General features: G+C 49.2%; 1 protein-coding gene and 1 non-coding gene across 5 annotated transcripts in view; one reads left to right on the top strand and one right to left on the bottom strand.

Annotated features, from left to right (window-relative positions):
* Positions 1–1,289: 1,289 nt before the first annotated feature.
* Wdr62 (WD repeat domain 62) overlaps positions 1,290–21,272 on the bottom strand; it is a 39,114-nt gene continuing 19,131 nt past the window's right edge. For 2 of the 4 annotated variants that reach the window (XM_047527417.1, XM_047527419.1), the window contains 22 exons: positions 20,624–20,802; positions 18,919–19,010; positions 16,772–16,897; positions 12,519–12,586; positions 12,324–12,445; positions 11,471–11,546; positions 11,157–11,268; positions 11,009–11,072; positions 10,269–10,397; positions 9,222–9,355; positions 9,029–9,081; positions 6,643–6,861; positions 5,383–5,510; positions 4,926–5,020; positions 4,459–4,569; positions 4,069–4,203; positions 3,668–3,782; positions 3,429–3,570; positions 3,289–3,349; positions 2,437–3,117; positions 1,739–1,896; positions 1,290–1,656 (listed from right to left, as the gene is read on the bottom strand). In XM_047527417.1, the coding sequence (XP_047383373.1) occupies positions 1,351–1,656; positions 1,739–1,896; positions 2,437–3,117; positions 3,289–3,349; positions 3,429–3,570; positions 3,668–3,782; positions 4,069–4,203; positions 4,459–4,569; positions 4,926–5,020; positions 5,383–5,510; positions 6,643–6,861; positions 9,029–9,081; positions 9,222–9,355; positions 10,269–10,397; positions 11,009–11,072; positions 11,157–11,268; positions 11,471–11,546; positions 12,324–12,445; positions 12,519–12,586; positions 16,772–16,897; positions 18,919–19,010; positions 20,624–20,802 (3,306 nt within the window). In that variant the 3' untranslated portion in view covers positions 1,290–1,350. The remainder of the gene's footprint in view (positions 1,657–1,738; positions 1,897–2,436; positions 3,118–3,288; positions 3,350–3,428; positions 3,571–3,667; positions 3,783–4,068; positions 4,204–4,458; positions 4,570–4,925; positions 5,021–5,382; positions 5,511–6,642; positions 6,862–9,028; positions 9,082–9,221; positions 9,356–10,268; positions 10,398–11,008; positions 11,073–11,156; positions 11,269–11,470; positions 11,547–12,323; positions 12,446–12,518; positions 12,587–16,771; positions 16,898–18,918; positions 19,011–20,623; positions 20,803–21,272) is intronic. The other 2 variants (XM_047527420.1, XM_047527418.1) reach the window with 2 other exon arrangements.
* Trnaa-ugc (transfer RNA alanine (anticodon UGC)) lies at positions 15,798–15,871 on the top strand. Its single transcript has one exon. It is a non-coding gene; the product is annotated as a tRNA-Ala (tRNA).

Here is a 21,272-nt window from a genome sequence, read left to right as displayed (position 1 = left end):
GCTGCAGGCAGGGAATTGCTAATTAACACCCCCTAGGCCCCCTACCTGCCTGACTCTCCATTTGGCCCTTCCCCTGCAATCTGCTTCTCAACTTTTTTGCCCCGCCACTGGCAATTCCTGAGCCTAGTCACATAGGCAGGAAGGAGAAAGATAAGGGGGGGTGGGGGAGAACAGAACAAAGGAGACCCTAATCTATAAAAGATGTAGGGTGTACTCACTTCTTGGGATTCTAGAACATCAGCCATGGCCCACTGGAAGAATAAACAAATGAATGAGTAGCAGAGTATTTGTGGTTACTGTTAGGTCGGGATTTGGGCGACTACATGAGGGACTGAGGCAAAGGGCAGCACGCCACATGGCGACCAATCAAACGGGCAGGAAAACTCCACTGACCCTTACATCCACCTGTCACTCAGCAGGACCCCCGCCCACTCCGGCTTATAAAGACCCTGGGCAGCCGGGGCCATGTGCGGATTTTCTCTAGCTCCCTACCCTGACCTGTACCCCGGGGGGCTGGGAATTTTGCCCGAGAGCCTAATTCCAATAAAGCTTGCTTAGGCTCTTTCTGTCCGAATTTATTTGGCCACTAGCCGTGCCCCCGAGCTTACAGTTACTACTTTTTAAAAAAATCTGCTTAATATATGCTTGCCTTGGCGTGCTTCTCTGGTTGTTATACTTCAATACCTGAGGAAGCAGAACTCGTCAACGTCGGTATCAATGAGAGTGGCCTTCTTGGCAGATACATCATGTGACCAGATGCTTGCTGGCAGTTCATGGATTGAAGTTGGATTCAGTTTTGCTGGAGAAAGAATGACTAGTCCCAGCTGCTGGGTGGCCAGGGCCTGCTGCCGGTCTATTCTCTCTCCTTCTTTCACTATTGCAGATGGGACAACAGCAGCCTGGACCTTAAAGGACCCGTGGTATGGCAACACATGTACTAGTGGGCAAGGTTGATGGTGGTGATCTGCTCAGCAGTTCCTGTGGGTTTGCAGGTTATCAGCAGTGGGCAGGGAAGGGGGGCCAGCCCCTGTCTGGAGTACAGCTGAGCATTAGTGGGGAAGGACTACACATGATCCCTCTATAATAGCTCAGTGGGCTGGGGACAGGAGATGTGGGAGGCCAGGCCCAGGGGTCATTATCCTGGTTCCATGATCCTGTCAGCATCCCAGAACAGGACACACGTGAGTCCCCAGGCAGGTCTACCTGAGCATGGCTCTCTTCCCTCCCTCCTTGCATCCACCTGAAGGTGGCTTTGTGGATGGGCCAAGACACACACCAGGAACTATTGCTCCAAGTTATCCGTTTATTCCTTAAAATATCAATTTCTTCAGAACAGGAGGGTTGCTAGCCTCAGTGTCCCCGTGCCTTCCTGCGCACGGCCTGCACCAGCAGCTCTGAGTAGTGTTCCAATAGGGCTTGCAGGTCTGGGCTGGCCAGAGGGCAGAGCATAGGTGGGAACGGGGGACCTGGACTGGCCAGGGGGCATAGTGTGGGTGGAGATGGGGGATCTGGGCTGGGTAGGGTTGGGGCTGGGGCCACATCAGTCCCAACCAGCCAGTCGCTGGCTTCTAGCTGGGTGTGGATCCAAAGGAAGGTGGAGGCCAGCTCAGTCTGTGCTTGCTGCTGTTCAGTGCCCACCTGGCTGCTGGAGACCAACTGTAAGGGATGACACTTTATCAGGGGCCAGCCAGGCCAGACAGTCCCAGGGAGCTTCCTCAACCCTGGCTTGTTAGCTTACCATGTGATAAAGGTCCAGGGCTTCTTGGAAGGCAGTCTGCAGTCTCTGCACGATGTTCCCCACACTGCTCAGTTCAGGGGGAGTTGAGGGAAAGACCTCAGCTGGCAGACCAGGTTCCCTCCAGTGTCCAGGGCTGCCCCGGATCAGACTGGGTGCATCTGTGGGTGGAGAGGAGGGAACGAGCAAGACACTTTGGCTTTCCACTGGCCTGGGAAAAGTCCAGATGGTTGGGACTGTTGTCCCCCTGTCTAGAACACCTCCCTCAGTCCCCAGTGCTCCCTCTCCTCCCCTCCCCTCCCCACTGCAGGTCTTTGCTAAATGTAACCTCCCGGTAGCCTGTTCTCATCCTCCTGCATAGAATGGCCACCAGTGCCTGCCTTCTCACTACCCAACCGGTTCTCTTACTTATTCTGATACATTTGACACTTTCCTTATAGATTTTGTCTGGGTATCTCCCCCAATAAAGAATGTCAATTCTCTGTTACTTTGTCTACCACCATGTCCCATGTCCCCAGGGCCTAGAAAAAATTCTAACAAATATATGTGATGTGCTCATTAAATATTTATGTAAATGAATAAACAAATGAATGAGTAGCAGAGTCCCTGTGGTTAGATCAAGTGCCCAGATTGGAAGATGAGCCGATTAGCACAGGAGATGAGCTTAGGGGTCTGTCCCTTGTCCCAAGGGTGACACTCACCAGGGGTGGGCTCCAGGAGGGACTTGGTGCTACCAAGGACCCCAGGCCTAGCCTCTAGAAGCTGGGGACTGTTGGGGTGGGCAGGAGGGGTGAGGGGCTCAGGGGCTGGGAGCTTTGGGAGAAAGACAGAGGTGTGGAGCCTCAGGGTGCTCACATCGACAGGGCTGGGGGCTGGGAAGCTGCCTTCTGTAACTGCTATATCAGGTTGGGTGTCTGTGAACTCCCGGGACCAGACACACGTGGTAGGTGTCTCCAGTGGGGGTGGGGGCAGGAGGAGCCTATCATAGACACTTGACAGGGTCAGTCTGAGGCTGGCTCGAGCCTCATGGTTGCCCCAGGAAGGCAGGGCAGGTTCTTGGCCTTCACTGTTAGAATTGGGTATCACTCTGGTGGTGATGGCCTTGAGCTCTTGGCCCAAGGAGGCCAGTTCCCCCATGGATGAGGGCCTAGGGAGGGGCCTGGCTAGCTCAGCCATGACTGGGCTCTCACTGTCCCCAAGGGAGATGCTGCGTGACATCCTGGCATGAGAGCTAGCAGTGGTCTCCATGTACGAACAGGTGGAGGGGGAGAAGACACCCTGAGCCAGGCCTGGGGCAGATATGGATGTGGGTGTCGGTTTCCTGTCCATGGTTGGCACTGAAGAGGCAGCGACATAGGGCACCAGGCCTGTGAGGCAGGGGCCTGGAAAGGAAGCAGATGGCTCACCTCAACACATCAGTCACAGAGCTGGAAGACACGGCCCTGCCCTAGAGGCTACAGGGTCTGAATGGACCCTTCCCACAGTTAAGCTGGGCACCCAGGGATGCTTGATGAGAGACCCAGGGCTGTTTGTGTGGAACTGGGGAGACTTACTCAGCGGGCACCAGGCCTCCAGGGTCTCAAGAGACTCCTCAGTCTTCCCCCCAGAGAGGACCTGCAAGCACAGCTAAGGTGAGGACAAGGCCTCCTAGCTCTCAGTTCTGCGCCCTGAGGGAGGTGACTCCAATACTCACGTTGGTCCTGTCTGGGGAGGCGTAGCCAGTACCTGCTCTCAGGAGCTCTGTTTTGGGCTGGCTTCCCCCTTGGCCTGTGGGCTTGACCTCTGGAGACTTCAAAAGGTGCAGGGGCAGTTGGGAAGGGAAGGCAGGGGTAAACCTGAGGGAAGGAAGCCAGATGAGAGAGAGACACTCATAAAGCCTGCCCTGGGATGCCTGTAGGGGTAGGGGAATGGAGGGGGTTACTAGCGTCTAACCTGGAATTCTTTTGGAGGCGTGAGAGAAACTGGGCTGAGATGCTCAGGCGGGGATTGAAGAAGTAGTCCTCGGAGTCAGAGACCTTTGTGTCTTCCAGGGATCCATGGAAAAGCTCTAGGGGAAGATGATAGACAGGGACCTCAGAATCCTCTTGGTCAATCAGCCCTGGATGCAGGTAGACCCACAAGCCAGCCAGTAGATTCCCAGAAGCCCCATCAGCAGACACAACACATGTGCTTCAGAAGCCAACAGAGCAGGGAGAGGAACTGTGCAGCTCGTCCTTAAGAAAAGAGGTCGTCTGTTCTGCTCTGCCAGGAGAAGACCTACCCCAGGGACACCCACGCTGTGCTCAGCACTGGATGGACAGCCCAGGCAGGTCTGGTACTGGGTTGGACCCTACCTTCAGAGTGGGCATTAGTAAGTGTCTCAAAATGGTGGCGGAGAAACTTCTCCTGCTCAGGGGTCTGAGGCAGGGAGCTGTTGGCCAAGCCTGGTCCTTCAGGTTGGGATGATTCTTCTGCTGTACCTGAGCATTCTAGAGAGTGGTGACAAGGAGGAGGGATGGGGAGGAGAAAAAGCTGTCAATGCCATGAGTCATGGCAGACGTCACTTGACAATGGAGAAAGCTGGACTAACCTGTCACACACCCTGTTGCCACTGGGCTGATAGAAAAAGTTCCCATCTTCCAGGCAAGGAAACTGAGGCTCGGGGCTGATATGGGGCCAGGGGTTATTATATATTGTGACTCTCTTGGACCCATACGATACCCTAACCCATGTGTCTGGCTCACCTGCCATGTGGGGCCTCATCATGGCACACTGAGGGTCTGGGTCAGGTCGTGGAGGGGTGGAATGAATGGTGGCAAAATTGCACTCCAAGTCGACCTCTGACTCCCCTGAGTCTGCAGGAACAGAGCATGGGTCAGAAGTCCACTGCTGGGGCCCTTCATAGGTGAGCCAGGGCATGTGGCTCAGCTGCTCTGGGCTTTGGTTTCCCCATCTGAAGAGTGGAGGTGATGATAGCCCACTTCCCATTTTTATGGATCAGTAAGTTATATATCAAGGAGGTGGCAGAGCTAGGCTCTCAGCTAGGGGGCTGCTGGATTCCAGAATGTTCAAGTAATAGCAAGGACTATGTTTGCCTTCTGAGACAGACAGTGAGCTCCAGGAGGATTTGGTCAAGGTCCCCATCAATGCCCAAAAAGGGGCCTGGCTGAATGGACAGACTTTCATAGGTCTCTGTCTGCCTCTCACTCACCCTCAGGTTGGCTCTGATCCTTAGAGCTGATGGAAGAGACTCTGAGATAGGAGTCACCTTGCTGGTCTCCAGGCCCTGACTCCACCTCCTTCTCACTGAAATGCCAACAGGGGGGATTATACTGGTAACAACTGTCCCCCACCCTGAGCTCCTAGGCCCCTGCACCCTACTCCTACTGGGAGCACTTCCCCAGCCTCTCTTGTTCCTTTGAATGCGCCCTTCCTGCAGGACCCCTGACATTTCAGCTGGGGCCAAGGAAACTGAGGCTGTGGCTGAGGCTACAGTGCTGGTTCCTGACCTTCGTGGGCCTCATTCCTTGGCCTCATCCCTCTGCCTCACCCATCCTTATTCCCACAGGCCCACTAGCAGAGCAGAGAGCAGTTCTTCCAGAGTGTGCCTATCAGAAGGAGGTTTCTTCTTTCCAACTAGGGCTGCCCTTGGTGGAAAGGCGACCCACCTGTCTGTCCCTGTGATTGTCATTCCTGCCTCCAGGGAGTAGATGATGAGCTCTCTGGCCTCAGATGACTCCCTCTGTAGGGGCAGGAAGGAGGAATGCCCGTGGCCATCTTCCTGGGGACTCTCTGACTAGGGAGGGAAGAGCGTAGCTATTCTGAGGCAGCAGTGGCACCGAGGCTCTCAGGATGCTAGTTGTTATACAAATGACAGAGCAGGAATAATGCCAGTAGCCCCACTGCTGGACAATGAGTTGGAGCCTCTGCAGAGTGCTCAGCTCCGTACTCCTGTTGAGTTCCTTCTGTGCTCCCCTCTGCACTACTTGTCCCTTTACAGGTGGGGAAAAGGCATGTCTCTAAAAATGATAAGAGGCCCAGCCCTCGGAGAGTCCATTTATATGATGCTCAAGAACAGGCAAACCACTGGGTACAGTGGCGCACGCCTGTAATCCCAGCAACTCAGGAGGCTGAGGCAGGAGAATCCAAGTTCAAGACCAGCTTTGGCAATTTAGTGAGGCCCTACGCAACTTAGCGAGACCCTGTCTCAAAACAAAAATAAAAAGGGCTGGGGATGTAGTTCAGTGTTAAAGAACCCTTGGTTTGAATTCTAGGAAAGAAGAAAGGAAGAACAGAAGGAAGGAAGGAAGGGCAAACCAATCAATGGGGAGAGGTGGCACATACATATGAATTACACAGATAATCCATAAAGCTATATACCTAAGATCTATGCGCATTAATGCATATATAATATATATTAGAAGAAAGATTATATATTACGTATTAGAATAAAAAAGAATGTTCTCTTAGAATATAATAGGGTAAGAGCAAAGTTGCTTGGTTATCTCTCTCCAGGGGCCCAGGCCCTGTCCTTAGCACTGGATTTCTACAAAAATCCTCAGAGGTAGAGGAAATTGCTTATTTATTTATGTTTTTGGGTATTAATTTATTCAGAGGAGATTGTTTTGACCATTTTTTTGGGGGAAAATGTAGGTCCAGAGAGGCCACAGGGGCTTAAACCAGAGCTCTCTAATTGAATGCCCCCCATTCAGGAATAGGCTGTTCCAGGGTCCAATTTCTTAACCCTCAAATGACCCATTTCCCAAAGAATCCCAGGGTTCACCCTCCTGCCCTCCACCCTCTCTCATAATCTTCTCCACACCCCTAGAATTGGACACTCAGACCTGTTTTCAAAATGAAAGCATGGAAGCCCCAGGCCCTGGTGGGGAAGTCATGGGGGAGGGGCCGTAGGCTGGGTTAGGCTGTACCTCGCTTAGCAGGCCTGCCAGACTCTGTGGCTCCACTGTGTCTAGAATGGAGTCCTCCAGACTTTCAGGTTTCATCGGGGTAAAGTAGCAATCCAGGTCCCGGGCATCCAGAATGGTCTTGAGGGGTTCCTGGTCTGCTCGCTCTGCCCAGCGGCCATGAGGCTGGTAGCTGCGCTTGGTGTTGAAGGCTGAGCCATCTGCCACATCATCATCTCCTAGCTTGAGAGAATGGTCAAACAGCTAGCCAAGTGCTCATCAACTGCAGTGACACTGCACGGACCTCACCCAGTCTCTTGGCTTTAAAAACCTTTCAGAAACAACTTCCAGAAACATCGCCAGCTTAAACCTTTCTCAATGCAGCTGCACGGATGTATAGTAGATATTCCTGAGTTAACATGTTAAAAACTCCATTCCTGATCCCCCAAACTTGTTCCTCCTAAAACCCTGCCTCAGTTATTCTTCCCAGTTGTTCAGGCCCCCAACCTTGGCCTCATCCTTTCTTCCTTTCCCTGAGTCTATCCCTTATGCTCCACACTGTATATCATCTGCATATTCTGTTAGCTCTGCCATCCATACATCCAAAATATGGCTACTTCTCGTTCTATCTACCACTGCCTCCTACCAAAACCATTGCTGGAGAGACGACAGACGGTGCTGTTTGAGAAGACAGGCTCTGGAGCTGGCCGCATTGGGTCAACCACACCTTCTAATGCCTAGCAATGGGACGCCTGACTAGTTACTTAACCTGTCTGTGAAATGGAGATAAGAAGCCCTTACTTCACTGAGTATTCAATGAGAAAATACATATAAAAAGCTTAAAACAGGGGCTGGGAATATAGCTTGGTTGGTAGAGTGCTTACCTCGCAAGCACAAGGTCCTGGGTTCAAATCCCCAGCACCACAAAAAAAAAAAAAAAAAAAAAAGACTTAAAACAGAGTCATGCTATGAATATTTGTTGAGTGTCATTCTGACTGTAATGTGTGCTCATAAGGAAAAGCTGGGTGGGGGGCTGAGTGAGCATAGTCAGGTGCCCTGACCTGGTCTGCAGAAAAGGATGCTCCCTGAGGAATGACATTGTTCCTGAAATACACTCCAACCTAGATTTTAGGATTCTGCTGTTGGCTTCTAACCTACCAGCTCCTAGCCCATTCATTCCTCAGCCAAGTCAACATTCACTCCATGTTTTTTTAGTACTAGGAATTGAATCCAGAAGCACTCTACCAATGAGCCACATCCCCAGTCCTTTTATTTTGAGACAAGGTCTTGTCAAATGATGTGTGAGAGTGAGCCATCTGCTTCCTTTACTGCCCCCTGCCTCACAGACTGGCCTTGAACTTGTGATCCTCTTGCTTTAGGCTCCTCAATTGCTGGGATTACAGGCATGCGCCACCACATCCAGCCCCAGTCCTTTTGGAGATAGGCTCTTGCTAAATTGCTGAGACTGACCTTGAACTTGTGATCCTCTTGACTCAGGTTCCCAATTAGCTGGGATTCCAGGGGTGCATCACCACCACGCCCAGTCATTCATTCCATCTTAACATCTTCTTGGTCCTTCTTTTTCCCCCTCACATCCAATAGATTGGCTCTATCTCTGAAGTCCAACTAGAGTCCAACCATCATTTCCTCCTGGTCTAGTCCTCAGACTCTCCCTCCTGGATTATTGCAGGAGTCTCCTCCCAGCTGTTCCTAAGTCTGCTTCCCATGTGCAGCCACAGGGTCCTATCAGTGCCTGAGTTAGATCACAGCCTTCCTGGGCTCCAAGACCTCCCTTGGCTCCATCTAATGAAGAAAGGTGACGAAGGACAAGAAGGACTCACCAGAGCCCACATACCCCACACAATCTGGTCCCTATTGCCTCTGAGTCTTTCTCTTCCCTCTCTGCCTCTCAATTATCTCAAACCAGACACCTCAACCAGCCTGTTCTTTGAACACACTAAGCACAATCCTGCCTCATGGCATTTGCATACTGTTCTGCCTAGAACAAATATTATCTAACTAGCAAGGTCTTTTCTGTTTACCCTAAAATTGCCATCCCCAACACTCCTTACTTTCCTTCTTAATCTCTTTTTCTCCATAGCACTTATTAGGTTTCAGCATACTATATAATTTACTTATTTAATGTAGTTACACTAATAAGTGAGCCTGAGAAGGGTGGGGTTTTTGTCTGCCTCGAACACTGCTTATCTCCAACAGCCAGAACAATGCCTGGCATAGGGCACACATGTTGCATGAACCCAGAGCTGTCAGATCTGAAACTGGAAGGACAACAAGGTTTTCGAAACAAAGGCAAGACATGGGAAGGGGTAAGTGTTTCCAGAAAAAGAGGAAAATGAGGAGGGTGCCTCCTTGCCAGCCCCTAGGCATCCTACTCTCCTGAAAGACTCACCAGTCGCTTGGCCCAGAGTGGCAGCTTGCCATTGGTCAGTAGGCACTGAGGACCTGGAAGGACATATGGAATCCATGAAAAGAGGACAAACAACTCAAGAGTCAAGTAAGGTAGTGGGCCAGACCCACCCAGCGATGATTCCCTATACTGACAGTTCAAAGCAGGGCCCCTCCAGACTAGCCCATTTCCCAACCTGGATCCAACTTCTCTTTGGATGGTGTTTTCAGCAGCTCTTCTGGTTCACACTCTTCCTCCAGCTCATCTTCTGTCTGTTCTCCAGGGCTTAGGGATAGAATCTCACTGGGCATGGATGCATAAGTCTCCTGCCTAAAGCCAGGAAGGAGGATCAAAGGGGAGAATTACAGATAAATGAGGTGAAGTGGGAGGACTTGCTGAGCTGGCCCTGTACGAAACTCCACAGGAACGTAGTCTTGGCTTCCAGTCAAGATGGTGCCATGAGATGGATCATTTGACACACCCTCTCCACTAATAAATGAGATATGACAAAGGCTGGGTTTGATGACAAGACTCTCCAAGAGCACAGCAAGGGACACACAATGAGGCCACAGTCCTGGGTCAATGGGTTCCCTCAGGTGGAAGCAATAAAGCTTTACTAATTCTGAGTATGAGAGACTAAATCGTCTGGACAAGGTGGGCCCTGGAGCTCCACAGTGTGGTGCGAGTCTCAAAACCAAGAGCCAAAGGGAGCTGCCCACTCCTTTGGTGCCTACGTCTGTGTGACACTCCAATGCCACCTCAGGACTGGCCCATGTCAAGGCCTGGTTCTCATGGGGCCCTGGGAGTCCACATGGAGGTAATGGCAAAGCATCCAAGAGGAGAAGCACAGACAGGGACAGACTCAGAGGTACCAGAGAGGCAAACCCCAAAATTTTCCTGTTCAAAATAAGTACCCCACCACTGGGCTGGGGTTGTGTCTCACTTGAGGACTACACCCTTCCCACTGTACACTCCCTTCCAGTATCCTTCCTGATCACCCACTCCCTATCATCACCGGTCAGGGACCCTTGGTTCCCCCACACCCTTGGGACACATCCCTTCCAGTATCACAGTGCTCAGAGGATTGCCAAGCGCACTGATTCTGTACTTTAAAACTCTTCTCATGTGTTATTAGAACTTTGTTTCCAAAGTCTGTCTCCTTGATTAGGCTGTTTTGGCCCTGGTCATGTCCCCAGCATCACTTCTCCAAGGATCCCTGGGGAATGGATGGGGCTGCCAGGACCTGGGTTGGCTGCCCCACTTTCTGTCCTTGGGCTGCTGTTGCCGCTGTTGCTCCTGGTGGTTGATCTCCAGCAAGTGTTGCTTCATGCAGGTGGTAATCTCTGGGCCCAGGTGCCAGATGAATACACAGCTGCACAGGCAAAAGAGAGATGTGGAAGAGGGAGCAAAGTGAACATGGGAGCCACTGAAACAGCTGACCCAAAGCCACCCAGGTCACCACAGCCAAGACCCCATTCCCCAGAGGCTCTGGACTGTTGGATCTATACCCTGGCCTGGGTCTAGGTCATCCCAGTAAATCAGCACCTTCGCTGAGGGTCTCAAGACCTGAGGAAGGATACTCTGGGGAATGAATGTAGTAAACTAAAGGGAGTGACAAAAGGGACAAAGGGACTTCCTTGGGCACCAACCACATGCTACAAAATTTATATATCCCATCCCAGTCAATTTTTGTCATACAATTTTCAAGGTAGACAGTATCATCACTCATAGAGGAGTAAAGTAAGGCTCAGCGAGGAGAAATGACCAGGTTATAAGACAAGTGACAGATCTAGAATCTGAACTCAGGACTGGGTGTGAAAACCAAGGTGTACGCCATCCAAGATGGGAGTGAGTTGGAAAGCTTAGAAATGCTCTCCATGCAGGCAGGTGGCGAGCACAGTGCGGCTGGTCCCACTTTCCCCAACCCCCCGCCCGCCCTCATCAGAGGGGTACAGTCAGGGATGGCCTCCAGGGATGTCCCACCTGTCTCCAGATACTGTGATCAAATGACGACAGTCATAAGTGAACTTCATGCCAGTAACAATTTCTGCAAGCAAAGCAGAGAAGCTGCCTGTGTGAGTCAGAGGCTGTGGGTGGCAAGGGAGGTAGTCAGGTAGCGAGGTTTATTCACCTGAATGGCCAAACATCTTGGCAACGCACTCTCCTGAGTAAAAGTCTATCACTGAGATGCTTTTGTCAGAACAGCTTGTGGCCAGGAAGGTGCCTGAGGGGTCTACGTGGACCTGTCAGGAAGAGTTCCCCGTGTCACACAGGCCACCTGCTTCACTCCTTTGTGAGGCCTGGGCTAAACTTTCCACTCCCCACTGACTGTCAACCCACTCCATGTGGACTCTTGGCACAGGGCATCATCACAAGGCGGCAGATACGAGCCCCCTGTGGGAGTGCCGGTGTGTGGCTCCCATCCCAGAGGCCTCAACTCCTCACCTTCAGCAGAGACCCTTCATCACCCTGAGAGCCCTTGTAGCACTTCTTTTGCTTCCCATTCACTGTGTTGTAGATCCTGGGGAGGTGGGATATAATGTGGGAATATAGGAGGGCCTTGCCCTCATGCCAGCCCCATTTCCCTTCTTGGCTCCTACTGCCTTCCTTTCCCCCGGAAGTCTTCTACCACCTCTTGTCCCTATCTGCTGCCTGAACTGAAACCCTGTCTCAATCTGAAGTCATGGAGGCAATGACCTGGGGTACCTGCTGTTAGTGTCCATCCCCTCCATACAGAAAGCTTAGAACCTGGCCCCCAATCTGAATGAGCCCATGAAGGAGATGGATATATCCTCCCCAGGCTCAGTTCTGATGTTCCCTTCCTCCAGGAAGCCTGCTTGATTCAAGGTGGGGTTGGGTGTTTGCCTAGGGCCCCTGGGCTCCCTCTGTCTCAGTCCTGGCCATTCTGCATTGTTACTGCCTGATGACATGACTGTGTACCCCCAGTGGATTGTGAACTCTATGAAGAAGGGCCACTGCCAAGACCCCAGCACTGTCTAGTTCAGCGAAGGGCTAAGGAAAGTGGGTAAGTGAGTTTATGATCTCTCAGTCATTCCATACTGACTCCCAAGAGAGTCTAAAGGGAGTCTTCTGTGGACTTATTGACTAAGCTTAGGAAAGCCTGGTTTCTAAGAAACATCTGCTGAGTTCCTCACCCTCCCATCTTCTCAGGGGCCCGGTGAACAGAGAAAGAAAAGCAAGTAGCTAAAGCGAAGACAGAACCCAGTGAGGTCCCACAGAGGCCTGCTCAGAAACCAGCCCAGGTCAGGCCAACGAAGGGTGCAGGGCAGCTCCTCACCTCACATTGCGATCCTGGCAGGCCACAGCCACGTACTTCTGTGTGATGTCAATGTCCATGTCATACAAGGTGGTCTTCTCTGCTACGTGGTGGGTACGGACAAAGTGCAGTCCATCTGAGGACTGGCAGGGCAGGAAAGACCTTCAGTGGACACCCCTGACAAGCTCCCCGCCCCAATGAGTTCACCCCACCTACCTTCTTAGCACTGCGAAAATAGATGCTCTTGTCTGCCCCACAGCTGATCATCTGGATGTCTCTGTTGCCTGGGAAAGGAGAAGGGTAGGGTTAGCAAGGGCTGGGACACATGGTAAAGAAGGGACGAGTGAGACAACTCTACTGCAAGGGCAATCAAGGATCAAGGTGAGCTCCCTGGAGATGAGGTGGGTGATAAGCCTGGATGAGACTCTGTAAGACATGAACTTGGTGCATGAGTGGGCATAGATGGAGCTGTGGGAAAGGCAGGCCACTGTAGAGCAAGGGCATACTGGGAAACAGACCAGGGACTCAGAAGCGACACCATCTCCAATACAGAATCTATCCTATTCTTTGTAGTACTGGAGACTGAACCCAGTGGTGCACTACTACCAAGCTACACTCCCAGCCTTTTCTATTTTTTGAGATAGGGTCTTACTAAGTTGCTGAGGCTGGCCTTGAACTTGTGATCCTCCCACCTGAGTCTCCCAAGTTGCTGGGATTATAGGCGCTCATCACCAAGCCCAGCTTCCAATGTGCGGTTTTGATGGGTGACTGGAGCAGCAGAATGTTGGTGAGAATGCATGATGGATAAGTGGAGACGGCCGGGAGGCTCGCACCATCAAGAATCAGGAGCAGTGTGCAGCAGTGCACGCTTGTCATCCCAGTTATTTGGGAGGCTGAGGCTGAGGATTGCAAGTTCAAGGCTAGCCTGGGAAATGCAGTGAGTCCTATCTCAAAATAAAACAAAAAAGGGCTGAAGATGTAGTTCAGTGGTAGAGCATCTGCCTAGCATATCTGAGGCCTTGGGTTCAATTCCTGGCACCTTAGGAAGAAAAAAAAAATCAATCGGAACACGCACATTAACTTTGGGTTAGGTCCCATACATGTGCTTGATCTTCCTGAAAGAACACTCACCAGCCATTCCACTATACACAGAATGGGGCTCAGAGACACAAAGTCCTTGTTCCAAGTTGCACAGAGAACCAGGGCAGGGCCAGGACTGAACACAGGCATTCTCTGGTGCTGTTCATGCTGTGCTTGGAACCTGGGCTTCCCCTTAGACCCTTGCCTTCCTATCTGTTCAATGGGCCAAATAATAGCTCCTCTCCTGCAGAGCTGTGTGAAGCCTTTGTAACAGGGCTGCCATGTGGTAAGCCTGATAAAGGTTCTGCTTTTATTATTTTCATGTCTTTAAAGAAAACGAACTGTGGTGAGGCTGAGAAGACAGAACAAATAAAAACCATTTGGAGTCTTGGTACAAGAGATGCTGTGGGGCTGGGGATGTGGCCATCATCAGAGTGCTTGCCTGGTACATGTGAAGTCATGGGTTCGATTCCCAGTATTGAAAAAAAAAGCGGCTCCTCCGTGACAGGACATTCAAGAGTCCAGGCCTAACATACAAGGGTTGGATAAAACTCAAGCAGGAGTCACTGGACACAGAAGGGAGTGAAACCTGTGTTGGGGAGGGAGTGTAACCTGGGAGGGACCCAGAGAGGGCCTTCAAGGTCCTGGTAACATTCCACTTCTTAACCCGTGGGTGCTAATTCCAAGCATTTAGTAATATGCAGACCACAAGAGATCAGAACAGTCTCTGGCTATAAACAATGTCTGCATCTGTACCAGCTCAGACCTAGGGACTATGAACTTGGATGGAGATTTCTCTGCATTATGCTGTAAACTACACACATTTTGTTCACTTGTTTGGACATATATTTCACAGAAGACAGTTAGAAGATTGAGCCTTCAGCAGGGCAGCTTCCAATAGGGTCTGCATCCTTTTAGATTAGCCAGGGGATCTAGTGAAGGGCCATGACCTTCATTCACTAAATGACCTTACAGCCTGACTCCTAGCTACCCCTTGGTCAGTCAGTAACTCTCCTGGATCTAGACCATTCATTAAAGGTGGGCCTAGGCCACTGCTGGTCAAGCTGTTAAATTTACTGATTTATTTTAACTACCTATATCCTACTAATAGGATGGTTTAAATGTTTTTGTTTTTTTTGGGTGCAGGGAATTGAACTCAGGGGCAATGGGACACTGAGCCACATCCCCAGCCCTATTTTTTATTTTATTTAGAGACAGGGTCTCACTGAGTTGCTTAGCGCCTTGCTTTTGCTGAGGCTGGGTGTGAATTCGTGATACTCCTGTCTCAGTCTCCCAAGCTGCTAGGATTACAGGTGTATGCCACCGTGCCCAGTGGTTTAAATGTTTTCTAAAGATATCTAAGAACTTTAAGCTGACCAAAGGCTTTTGTTAAATCTTCGTCAAAATCTATCAAACACTTTTAACTTATGTGCCCAGTTTCTCTACCTCCTTAGCTAGAGAGGCAGGACAGGAAGTGGGGAAGACCGAAGGACATCAATAAATTCTCATTCACGAGATTATATGTGAATAATCTTAATAGTCAGGAAAGTAGAGTCAGTTAATGTATTCTCTCCATGAATAGATTCTTCTTGGATATAGATTTTCATGGTTTTTTTTCTTCTTTTATTTCTGCAGTGCTGGGGATGGAACCCAGGGCCTTACTACATGCTAGACAAGCATTTCATCACTGATTACACCTTCAGTACCCTTGAATATAGTTTTAATATGTTCTTTGGTTTTGATCAATTAAACCCCACAGGGCCTGTCTCCTGTGTCCTGGGAATATTTTAGGGCCAGGAATCTCTATACTGAATCTCTCCAGTCTTGTGGGAATCCCTTTGATTTCCTGGTTGAGTGTGGGCTTTGGAGGACAGTCTTAGGCAAGCTCCTAGGCTCTGTACTGTCTGGCTACATGGTTATGTCTATAAAATGGGGAAAGAGGATAAATGCTGGGAGGAGTCCATGTCTACCCAGTTCCTAGAACGCAAAAATCACTGCTGAGCACAGAACTCGCTTTTACAGTCCTTAATATTGTCTATTTTTCTGCCGAGGTTATCAGTGCTGGTTCTGCCCTCTCATTGATTCCCACCCTGATTTCCATTCTTCTAATGCTGATCCCCTGGGAACAGAGGGTAGAAACAGGTGGGGACAGGGGACACAGGAGACAGACCTGGCCCAAGAGAACAATTCCTGATACCAATAATTGCTTCTGGGAAGGGCAGTTGCCTCAAATCAGGATAAGGAAAGTCAACCCACAAATTCTGCCAAAGTTGAGAGGAAAAGGCGAAATCTCTTCCCATGGTACAATAGCAATCAAGATCTTGCCCACAAAAGACATAAGCAGAGAGATAAGACAGACCTGAAGGTGAAAAAGAGAGATGACTGAACAAGACCTTAAAATGTTCAGCATGGGGATGGGGATGTAGCTCAGTTGGTAGAGTGCTTGCCTTGCAAGCACAAGGCCCTGGGTTCAATCCCCAGCACCGCAAAAAAAAAAAAATGTTCAGCATGACTCAGAAGTAAAAAGCATATGACACAGGAAAACAAAGGTCAGGTCATATGAACACAATATTCCATATATGGTGGTGTCGGGGGGCTTTTCTATAACTCTGGGACACAAGTTGCAGACCAGTTTCACTTAGGCATACAGGGGCTGTAAAGAGCATATTAAATCTTAGGTTTTGAAAAGTTCCCTTTTTATTCTAGTTTGAGGGTCTATATAAGGAAGAGGGAACTGCTTTTTATTTCATATCTATTGGGACATAAAACCAAAGTGACAACATAATTTAAGGTTTTTTAAAGAGTCCAACAAAGAAAATATTCTATTCTTTCTTTTGAGACAGGGTCTCAAAAGACCCTGTTGTTGTTGTGTTGTCCAGGAAGGTCTTAAACTCCTGGGTTCAAAAGATCCTTCAGGAAGCCAGGTATGGTGTTGTATGCCTATAATTCCAGTGACTTGAGAGGCTGAGACAGGAGGATCAAAAGTTCAAGGCCAGCCTCAGCAACTTAGCAAGACCCTCAGCAACTCAGCAAGACCCTCAGCAACTCAGTGAGACTCAGTCTCAAAATAAAAAATAAAAAGGATGTGGCTCATTGGTAAAGCATACCTGGATTTAATCCCTAATACTCAAAACAAAAAAGCCCTCCTGTCTTAGTTTTCAGAGTAGCTGGGACTCCATACCTGGACCATACCTGTACCTATTCACTTGGTAAATATAATCTGTGGGCATTAATTTTCATAAACAAACAAAAACCTAAAAAATTTAGTATTTGGATTCTGCTGTGCCTAACCAAAAAGCTTGTCTCCCCTTTTCTGTTTAAGCTAGAGGGAGTTATTTGCACAGGGACCTATCTAATCAGGCACAGGAAGCAGGAAGGAAGGGGCTCACCAGTAAACTTAATGGCTGTGATGGAGGAAGAATGGTCGTCCAGGGTCTGCTCCAGGTTGTAGTTCTTCTCCACATTCAGCACATGGATCAGCCGGTCCCGACTGGCAGAGGCCAGCAAGGTCAGCCCTGTGAGTGGAAGATGAACCTGGGTTCCCTAAGGCTGCCTGGATGCCTTGGCCTTCCAGAACGGCAGCATGACTGGGTTGTCCAGTCCTTGGAGAAGGAGTCTATGGTCCCAGAGTTGGAGTCAAAGACAGAAAGGGCCATGCCCACAGCACTGGGTAGTCACCCACACTCTTACTATCAGTTCAGGGAGTACAAATCTTGATGCACCATGAATGCTCCCCAACACATGTCCACAGCAGCCATTCTGACAGAGCCTAGCACCCCTTCCTACCAAGTCCAACTCTTTTTTTTTTTTTTTTTTCGGTGCTGGGGATTTGAACCCAGGGCCCTTCCAACTGAGCTATATCCCAGCCTTAAGTCCAACTCCTTGGCATCCATGTGAAGACCTGGCATCCTTTTGGCCTCATCAGAAACTACTGCTGGCCCTGATGCACTTTGGACTCTGGCCCCCCAGGTCTCATTAGAGCCCTACTGACTGCCTGCTGTCATACTCCTTCTGCCCTCCCTACTGGGCCCCCTCAGATAGTGCCGACCCAGTCACATGGTGTAGCTCAGGCCTAACAAAGGTGCTGCTATAAAGGACAATATTGGGAACTACTGGGAAAAATTCAAATATAACCTGAGGAGGCAGGGAGCTCAGGAAAGGTGTAAAGAGTTAAGACAGATGTAAAGAAAAATTGGTGGGCAGAGAGTATGGGGTATGGAAGAATGAAAGAAGATGGTGGGAAAGATTATCACATAATATATTAGGACATAACTCTACCTATGCTGAATTCCTGCCAAAAATGTATCATCTGAATCATGTCATAGGGAAAACAGTCAAACTAAATTGGTAGGAAAATTCTACAAAATGATAGGCCTGTACTCTATAGAAAGCTGAGGTCAAAAAGACAAATTAAGCTGGGTGTGGTGGTGCACACCTGAAATCCCAGCAGCTCGGGAGGCTGAGGTAGGGGAATCATGAGTTCAAAGACAGTGAGCAATTTAGCAAGGCTCTAGGCAACTTACTAAGACCCTGACTCTAAATAAAATATAAAGAGGGTTGGGGATGCAGCTCAGTGGAATGCCCCTGGGTTCAAACCCCATTACCAAAAAAAAAAAAGACAAATTAAGACTGAAAAAAATGTTCCAGAATAAAGGCAATAAAAAAGGGAAGACAATTAAAATGTGAACCTGGAATAGAAAAACAAAGGCACTATAAAGGACAATATTGGAACAACTGGCAAAATGTGAATAAGAACCACAGGATAATGACAACACAGTATCAGTGAAATTGCAGATTTGGTAAGTGCACTGCACCATGTATATGGATGCTCTCCTTCCTAGGAAATGCTCCCAGAAGCATCTGAGGGTGTGGAAGCATCATGCCTACAACTTACTCTCAAATAGTCCAGCAAAAGAGGATGACAGGCTGCGGCTGTGGCTCCGTGGTGGAGCACTTGCCTAGCACCTCTGAGGCACTGGGTTCAATCCTCAGCACCACATAAAGATAATAAATAAAATAAAGGTCTATAAAAAAGAATAACAATATATATTATTTTATGCATAAATGTATCTGTAAACACATGTACATACACACAAGAGAGAAATGGAGAAAGGGTAAGCAAAGGAAGTTATATGAACAGTTACAGGGTTAAACTGAATTTAAAAGAAAAATACATAAATCTGGGTGAAGGGTATGTACGTGTTCATTATAATGTTCTTGCAATTTTTTCTGTAGCTTAAAGCTTTTTCAAAATAATGCCCAATAATCACGCTATCTTTTCCATTAGAGGATGAGTTCATTCAGACGCTCACTTACTCATCCCTTCAGCTTGGGCATTGTCGGGGGCATTGGGACAATAGGAGCAAGATGAGCTGAGCCCTGCCTGTATGTGTCTTGTTTTGTGGAAACCCAGCCACCCTGGTCCCAGGCTCCAACAATAGGCCCTTACTAAACACAGGAGAGATATCACTTACCCATTCCTGTGGCTGTGTTAGGGAGTTGCCCCTCTTTCTCCCACTACCTGCTGTGAGCTCACCTGTCTCAGGCTTGGAGTACTCCAGGCACAGCACCTCGGCATCGTGGGCTTCTACTTTGACCAGCTCATCCATGAAGTGCAGCTCGTGGATCCTGAAAGACATACACTGCCCACTGTACCCTGCCTGGAGCCCCTACAACTAGCCCCAGGTGCTCTGCACTGCTAGAAAAGGTCAGAACAGGGCTGGGGATATAGCTCAGTTGGTAGAATGCCTGCCTCGCAAGCACAAGGCCCTGGGTTCAATTCCCAGCACCGCAAAAAAAAAAAAAAAAAAAAGAAAAGGTCAGAACGGCCAAGTAGCCAATGTTGGGGTACCCTATCATGTACCCTATCATGCCAACTAGTCTAGAGATGCCCAACATAATCTCATCAAGAATCCTGCCATTTTAAAGGGATCAGCATTGAGCCAGGGAGACTTCAGCAGGCACCAGTCCCTTGTGATTCATGGGCCAAAACATACCCTCAGGGATCAAAGACAGTGCTCTGGGGGAACAGGTATTTGTGCAGGACCACATCAGAGGTGATTCCTGATGGGACCTGGGGATATAATCAAGACTTTTTTTTTTCCTTAATTGTACTGGGGATTGACCCATGAATTGTGCATGCTGCGCAAGAGCTCTACCACTGAGCCACATCCCCAACCCTTTTCAAAATCTTTTACTTTAAGACAGAGTCTTACTAAGTTGTTTAGGGCCTCACTAAGTTGCTAAGACTGGCCTCGAACTTGTGATCCTCTTGCCTCAGCCTCCCAAGTTGCCGGGATTATAGGTGTGCATTGCAATGTCCAGACTCCTTAAATCAAGACTTTCTTCATTTTCTCCAAATGAAATCAGTCAACAGGTCATTCCAGCTCTTCCACTGTCTACCTGTGTGATTTTAGCCTAGCCGCATGGCCTCACTGATTTAACTCATCTGAAGACAGCTAAAATAGCACTTATACAGGGGAGTCAGTGAGAGGATTAGGGCAACTGATACACACAGTGCTAGGGAAACAATGCTAGCCCTGTGTTTGCTCTTGTTACTGCTCTGCCATTCATAGCAGAACCATATTCTCTCCTCATGAAGTTTGTGATATCACAACAGTTACCGTATTTAAAAATCACAGAATTGAACAGAAAATATTTGCACTTTCCACTCTTGTTGGTAAGAAGACAGGACAACTTGTAGCCTGGTCTTGAGGTGCTGCATGGTAGCTGCCTATTTATGCGACACATGCCTCCAGATCCCCTGTCTTTCATTCCCCAATAATTCCAACACTCAGATGGTCACAGCTGTCCTTTGTCATCTTAAACCTGTGACAGGGCTCATGTTCTGCTAGCATCTATTAAAATACTTCGGCAGGTGGGTAAACACGCTGAGGCCTCAAATGTCCCACCCACCCTCTTGGTTCCTCTCTCAGGGCCACCAGCATCCCCCTGCAGGCATCTTTCACTGACATTTCAGCACTGGTGCCACCTGGCCTAGCACTGTGCAGACGAAGTGCATGGCCTGCTGCTTAGGTCTTGGTTGTTGTCTTGATCTCAGTCCTTCTGGAAGTCCCCTCCCAGCTTAAGTTCTGGGAGTGGCTGGTTACTGGATTGCTACTCACAGTCCCTCACCTCCAATGGGCAGCTGGAGATGCCAAGGTCAGGGCTCCTCCCTACTGCCCTGAGAACCCAAGCCGCAGCTGGGAGGTGCACACCAGACACTGCCAGGGCCCACTTGCCTCAGATTTCCACTTCGGTCGCCTGAAGCCAAGTGCTGGCCGTCAGGACTGACCTGCATGACTCGCACCCCAGCTTTCACATCCATGGGTGTCCCATTCTCGCAGCCCCGGTCTGGGAAGTGTGATGTGTCCTGCAGGTGCTGGGTGTCATTTTCCACATATACCACCTTCAGCAGGGTCTATGGAAGGAGAGGGCTGAGGTCAGTGCTATAAGAAGCAAAGAAGCACCTCTGAAATTCTATGCCTCCCCAGGGCCCAGTAATTCCTCCTTCATTAGGACCAGAAATTCTGAGCTGAGTGCTTCACCACTCAGAATAATAACTGTTTTCCAGTTTCTCTTGCAGCTAAATGAGGCCATGTGAATGAACACATTCTAGGCAATGAGATAAAAAGCAAGTGAGAATTCTTCTGCTGCCTTTCTTCTTCTATCTTTCTTGCCTGGAACTCACATATGACGGCTGAAGCTCCAGCAGCTATACTGGATCATGAGGTTGAGAGTCATTCCCTCAAATGACAGAGTAGAGAAATGGAAAGACTTTGAGTCTCTGCGGGCATCCTATAGCTACCAAAAACAGCAGTTACTACTTCCAGTCTCCTTTTATGAGTCAGACAACCAACCTTTTCTTTCTTGAGTTTTTCTATTGAATGT

Source organism: Sciurus carolinensis, chromosome 16 (assembly GCF_902686445.1).
Source record: "Sciurus carolinensis chromosome 16, mSciCar1.2, whole genome shotgun sequence".
In the NCBI taxonomy this organism is placed as follows: Eukaryota; Metazoa; Chordata; class Mammalia; order Rodentia; family Sciuridae; genus Sciurus; species Sciurus carolinensis.
The sequence above is the reverse complement of the archived record's forward strand: the minus strand, read 5'-3'. Positions and strand labels throughout refer to the sequence as shown.